This window comes from Takifugu flavidus, chromosome 3, assembly GCF_003711565.1.
Source record: "Takifugu flavidus isolate HTHZ2018 chromosome 3, ASM371156v2, whole genome shotgun sequence".
Lineage (NCBI taxonomy): Eukaryota > Metazoa > Chordata > Actinopteri > Tetraodontiformes > Tetraodontidae > Takifugu > Takifugu flavidus.
Genome location: NC_079522.1, coordinates 14,591,383 through 14,598,166, shown reverse-complemented (window position 1 = coordinate 14,598,166; position 6,784 = coordinate 14,591,383). Strand labels below are relative to the sequence as shown.

At 46.7% G+C, this 6,784-nt stretch overlaps 1 protein-coding gene across 1 annotated transcript in view; it reads left to right on the top strand.

Annotated features, from left to right (window-relative positions):
- LOC130522215 (gamma-aminobutyric acid receptor subunit alpha-5-like) overlaps positions 1 to 6,784 on the top strand; it is a 17,010-nt gene continuing 10,226 nt past the window's right edge. The window contains exons 1-6 of the mRNA XM_057026307.1: positions 1 to 311; positions 616 to 697; positions 1,365 to 1,477; positions 2,963 to 3,030; positions 3,806 to 4,026; positions 6,572 to 6,654. Of these exons, the coding sequence (XP_056882287.1) occupies positions 648 to 697; positions 1,365 to 1,477; positions 2,963 to 3,030; positions 3,806 to 4,026; positions 6,572 to 6,654 (535 nt within the window). The 5' untranslated portion in view covers positions 1 to 311; positions 616 to 647. The remainder of the gene's footprint in view (positions 312 to 615; positions 698 to 1,364; positions 1,478 to 2,962; positions 3,031 to 3,805; positions 4,027 to 6,571; positions 6,655 to 6,784) is intronic.

Here is a 6,784-nt window from a genome sequence, read left to right as displayed (position 1 = left end):
GAGAAGGGGTTTGGAAAGAGGAATGCCAAGTGACGCCAGTGTCCTCGTGGTGGACAGGAGCGAGGAAGTGAAGCCCATGTGATGGTGCTGCCGCTGGGTGCAACACCTCTGGAGGCAATGCGGGAGACGCGGTGCGGCAGGCAGTAAAGAGGACGCATCTGCAGCCTATAGGAGAAGACCAGACCGACCGAGGGATGGGGAACCGCTGACAGGGAGCAGAAACGGCTCCTGCTAGAGAAGAAGAGAAGGATCGTCCGGATCCAAACAGTTCCCGATCCCCGGGAGACGAGCTTTTGGCGATCTGTATTCAGGTGCGATCAGCATTTGGGCTAGCTCATCTGAAAACGTAGTGAATGGGACGCAGTTACATATTATTCTTTTTCTCTTTTTTTGAGTGCGAGATGGCGGTGTTGGGGAGGTGTGAGAAGGGGTGGGGTGGGGTAGGGTGGGGGGTACCAATCGTAAAAGGCGACAGTGATTCCTGCTCCTCAATGTGTAGTATCAGGGCTTTCTTTGTCTATATAATGCCATGTCATAATTGCAGGCTTTATATTGTGTGTGTGTGTGTGTGTGTGTGTGTGTGTGTGTGTGTGTGTGTGTCTGTGTGTCTTGCAGCTTGGAATAACAAAGTGAGTCGACTCTCAGTCATGGCCAGGCTTGTCCTTTCCCTTTTGCTTCTGTGCGGATGCCAGAATAGGTAGGCTAACAGCTAAACATCTGGGACACAGCTGCTGAACTCATCATGAACAGGCATACCAAAACATCTGCATGATTTCACGCAGGGTCTCTGCATTTCAAAGTTCATCACCGTTTTCCCCTGTCACGATCGTCCCGCCTGCTTTTGTCGCCGGTAGCGCGCATCTTTATATTATATTATATTATTTTGCCTGCCATCGATCTTCCTCTTGCTGATTGGTGATATTTATGAGCCGTGCTGATCTCCAGCCTGGCTTAAGTAGATCTCCAGCACTTAAGAGAAGCAAAGGCAGATCAGTGGCATCACTGTCGGTAAACCAGTGGACTCGTGCACGCCGATCTGTGTTGATCAATGGCTTTTAAACCTCGGGTTTAAACTGTAGCCTCCTCTCCCTCTCTTTCAGTGTTCCTTTTTAAAAAGGACAGTTTCTCCAGAGGAGCAGTGGTGGTCAACTCATTTATTTATGTTTAGATCATGTGGCAGGACCTTAATTATCTCTCCTGGTAGATGTAACTTGTCCTTACATTTTAATTATTAATGGGAACAAGCCTACCTTTTGTGCGGCGGGCTCATTAATCACAAAGACCACGTCATGTTTGACGTCTTGTGGTTTTAAGAAGCGCAAGCCTTGTTCTTTTCACTCTCCCCTTCCTCTCGTCTCTTCCAGGCTCTGCTTGTCCCAGTCTGAAGCGCCTACCAACGACAACAGCACAGTTTTCACCAGGATCCTGGATGGGCTCCTTGACGGTTACGACAACAGGCTGCGACCTGGGCTTGGGGGTATGGCTGGGGGCTCCTTTTTGTCTTCATTTATCTGTCACCGCCATGGCATTCAGAGGGTCACTCTGTATAATGAAGACAGACTGCCACAGGTCTCTAAGACGGCACATTTGAGCCGTCCCAAAATGATAATCTGCTCATTTAGACTCCACTGTCTGAGGCCCTCCTCCTTTCTGTGCTCGCTGCACTGATACCAGGAGATGAGGGTTTCAGCAGGTTGTCAGTTGAGACGAAGCCGCGCACGTGCTGTCAGATTCTCTTTGGCTCGGGTCACAAATGCACGTGATGATGATAAAGGAAAAAAAAATCAATCAAGCCAGGCTGAATTCAGTGTACTGAAGCGTTTTATTCCCACTCTTCATCCTAGCAACACGAAATAACCTTGAGCTGGCTAATTGCCATTCAGAGGTGGATTCATTTTTTTCTTTCTAAAATGGTAGTTACACAGAAGCTTTTATTCCCGCCACCTCCCTTCGTTTTTGTAACAGCTCTACGCTTGTACCACGGAATCCACATTTCCCACCAGCTCCTCGCATCAGAGTCCGTTTTTGCTTTGTTTCACACATGCATGCAGCATTTGTCCCCTTCTAAGAGGAAGAAGGGTTTTTTTATATATCAAGTGGCTGATGTGTCATGGCAAAAGCATGCTCTGGCTTCTTGGTAACGGTTGCTACCCTTGACAAGAGGCCCTATAAATACATGCCAGAAAAACAAGGGGGCCTGCATCCAGCATCGAACCAGCCACTCTCCGCAGAACAACCTGTATTTGCTCCCAGGGAGCAAATTCAAACTCTGCGTGCAGGTTTTGTGGGCTGCTACGGGTCTGAATGGCCGATTTCGAATGCAAAGATTCCGTCCGGAGCCGCGGGTCAACTGGCGTGGAATATCCGATGCTTGTATTGATTGATTTTTTTAAATTTGCTCACGAATGGCAGCCAGCCTTCTGCGTGCCTGGGAAGTAATCAATTCTTGAAGGTGCACTATGCGATCTTGCGTGGTTTAGACACAATTTCATTTTTGTCTCCGCGCTGGCGTCTACCTTTGAGCTTCCTGCCCCCTGAATTCACTGTGAAAAAGCCCACTTTCTGGAGGCTCTTTGGTGAGGGGGGGGTCAGTGCACGTCAAGATAAATATACTCGTCAAACAATTGGAGTTAGTTTACCCATCTTGACGACATTAGCATAGCACAGATCCAATTTTGGCTTTCATGAGTTTCATAATCGCCGGGGGAAGGGCATCGTTGTTTTGTATTTACTTTGAACGTCAATGGAAGCGACGCCGGTCAAGATCACATTGTGCCCCTTTAATCTAGGAACCAGCTGCTCACCTGTCGGCAGAAAGATTTCTAAGCAAAAGACGAACATGATCTCGGTTTTCTGCTTTGTTCCTTGTTCGATGATGCCAACGTCTGCAGATTCAAGCAGTTTCAACATTTCCCCCTCTTTGGGGCCTTTCCTGCATTCCTCATCTCTTCTCTCCCAACAGAGAACGTGACGGAGATCAAGACAAATATATTTGTTACCAGCTTTGGTCCGGTGTCTGACACGGAGATGGTGAGTTGAGCCGCGGCGGACGGTATCGACGCATCTCTGAAGTCCTTCCAGACAGCTGTTGGGTATTTTTAGATGGGCGCGATTATATTTACATTTCATGAGCTGGGCATCGACGGCGCTCCTGCTGTCTCCTGTGAAGTCCTGCCCCAGTTCCGTCTCTGAAGATTGGCTCCTTCTCAGTTGAGAATGAGACAAAACGAACGCGAGAGGCGCCGTTCTTGTAAAAGTTTTAATGCATCACGACTGGCCCGCTCCAACTCCTTAACAAATGACTCATCACTTTACTAATCCATTCTCTTATGACACGCATGGTTCCACCTGGATGGCCAAATGCATTAAATCTCCTCCTTCATTAAAGTTTCTATTACACCCTGATGCATCTGTGGTGCACTTTGGCACGGCAGCGATCAAACTATGGCAAGAGACTCAAATGGATCTACAGTCCATGAAAGCTCATTATTCTGGGGGGGAAGGAGTATTTGTTTCCAAGTAATTAATGATGAATGGCTGCACTATTTGATCATATATATGCGTGAAAGGAGAGACGTTGTGAAGCGTCTCAGGAATTTGATGAGATAAAAACATTTGAAGGCACAATCTTAGTCTGAGTCTTAACAATTAAATGGATAAATTTCTTGCTGTCTCAGCGGGAATGCATCACGTGACTGATGTCTTTGTTTCTGGTGCTCACAGATGCTTACTGGACCTTCTGAGGAGGAACTGTGGCATCGAGCGTTATTTTGAGTCACTCATGACCTTTTTCTGTCTGTTTTAGGAATACACCATTGACGTGTTCTTCCGTCAAAGCTGGAAGGACGAGCGTCTGTGCTTCAAAGGCCCGATGGAGATGTTGCCTTTGAACAACCTGCTGGCCAGCAATATCTGGACTCCCGATACCTTCTTCCTTAATGGCAAGAAGTCGATCGCTCACAACATGACCACGCCCAACAAGCTGCTGAGGCTGAAGGATGATGGCACTTTGCTTTACACCATGAGGTATATGCGAATTCTCAAGGGTGCTGTCATCATGTACAACTTAAAGACGCATGAATCTGTTACACACTTTGCAGTTGTGAACTTGTTTTGATGCCTTTACTGTGTCTCAAACAACTAACACATGTTCAGAGCACAGCCTTGAGTGCAGACTAGTGTTTATTGTGTCATATCAACTGGGACGAACACTGATAGAAGCTTCAGCCTGACTCTGGTGGAGAACAGTGACGCCTAGTGGCCAATATTGCGAATTAAATCAAAGCAAAGCAATGGATCATGTTTCAATTATCCCTTTAAATGTCTTTTTCCTTTCCTAAAATTACCTTGATTATCCCTGATATTGATAAGTTATGGAAAACCTCCATCACAGAAACACAGATAGTGTTTAGAGGGATCTCCATCTATGATAGAATGCAACCTGACATGAGCTACATTCTGGCAATAATGCAGCAGCCAGGTAAAATAAAACAAGCCAAGCAGATGGTAAACAAAAAAGCCCTGGTACAATCTAGCTTGACCACGAGGACTCACTGAGACCTTTTGAGCAGAGAATTACAATAAGGCTTTGCTTATCCTTAGGACTAACTGTAGCCGCAGGACTTAAATCTGACTGTATCACAGACGAAAGCACTTTATCTGATACCAGTGCTACCCACAGGGCCGGTAACACTGGATGGAGGACAGATTATCCATATGTTACCAGCCTGACACACATACACACCCGTAGATGGCCATACTTATCCCTGTCACACGTACACAGTCAAACACTATGCTGGCTCTTGTCAGTTGCAGCAACATTCAAGTTTGTGTGTGCTCAACTCTGTGTGTGTTCATGTGTGTGTACGCACATGCGTACATTTCCATAACTCTATAATTATATGGAAGTGTATTTCTAACTGGATAGGTAACATGGGAGAGCTGGTGTGACTCCCCACGCCTCAGCTGAAATGAGGTATCAGGAGGTCATTTCTGATCATCTGGTCGTCACAGAGTCGAATATCTAAGCCACAGGAGTTCATGCACTGTTGTTGTATTCTCTGCAAAAACACACAGAACATGCGCATCAGCAAGATATCTGAGCGGTTTTGTTCCACAAGCTTCGCTTTAAAGCGAGCTAAAAAAGTGTCTAACCACAAAGGCAGACAGAATCCTTGATTGTTCTTTCCGGATATGTTTAATCTCAAGCAGGGCATCATAAATGTCATTATTCTCCATTATAACTTGTTTTTTGGGATTGACCCGTCTCTGCGTCTCTCACAGGAAGAGTCTCTGCAGCTAACAGGAGCGCGCACACACATCTAAAACTGCTTTACATCCTGTCTGGGCGGCAATGAAAGCGTCTCGTGTTTCAACGTTTGATTTCATTTTTATGCATTTGTCTTCACGGGTAATTTCCAAAGTGCCTCTCCGCACTACCCTTCCGCGGGCTTAATGCATTTGGTTTGATAGCAGTCCATTAACAGCGGATCCCAGATCTGTTCTGAGCACATAGGGCTTAATCAGCCAGTCGATACCTCCATGTTAGCGCAGAGTGAGTGCGTCAGAGGCAGCTGACATTAGGTGCAGTCGAGTTGCTCCATCCTCGCGTGCTGCTCGTGTTGCCTTTATTCTGAGACTTGCTGCCACGCTGTTCACTGAAGTGTGTATTATCTGAAGTGTTCCCCATCATTGGGATACAATGTGCTCATCCGGCTCAGAACAGATATTAAGATGAGCTATATTGTGAAGCTGCGTCTGCAGTGGTACAGGCAGCACACAGCTTCTTTTCCACTCATACTGCCCAATTAAAGCACCTGTGTCTGCGGGCGTCCCTGCTAATTGAGCCACACGGAGAATTAGAAGATGCTACCACAGCCATGTTCCCGTTTACCCATCCACAGCGCTCCATCCTCTCTCCGGTCCACACTGGATGAGAGGAAGCCCCAAACAGTCAGCTCACTTTGCCATGTTTTGCTCACGCCGTCGGGGAGATAGGGGAATCTACTAAAGTGGGGTCGGTGATGCATAAAAACCACTTGACCCAAGAGAATTTTGCCACTTCTCGATGACCTAATTATCGGTATGATTGTTTAGCGAAGCAAAGGAAGTACCGTGACTGTCCGCTGTAGCTCGTGTTGGACTTGCTCATGGAGCCCAAGGCCCGTGTTCGGACTGCCAGCATGTCTTGTCCAGCCAATGACACGTCATCTTGTTACTGGTTTTCCTGGTGGCCACCCAGCCACTGAGGTGGCCCAGAAACAGCTGAGTAGATTCAGGGCAGATTAAACATAAACAATGGATAGAGTCATTATAATGCACACAGGCTCATCATTTGTGGTTTCATGGCTGCATCCAGAGGGCTTTTGAGGTCCAAATCTTTGACCACGGGTGGCCAGAAGGTGGTAGTATTACCCCTGAAATGTCTCCTCAGCCAAAGCAGGAAAATACCATGCTGGGTTAGCTCCTCTGAGACTAAAGCATCACAAATAACATCCAGGTGATGATTTCTTCAACAGGAAGAGGTGTTATGTGCACTTTATAATATGTTGTTGATATGTTTTTGCCTCAGATTGACCATATCAGCAGAATGCCCCATGCAGCTGGAGGACTTCCCCATGGATGCACATGCCTGCCCTCTCAAGTTTGGCAGCTGTGAGTAAAACCCACCTTACATTCATCTCTGGGCTTTGCTGCATGCTAATCCCAGCCATTACCACCATTATATCACCAAAAAAAGGAATAATTTTGGACATTACGATCGGTTGACTTTGCCTTTCTTAAT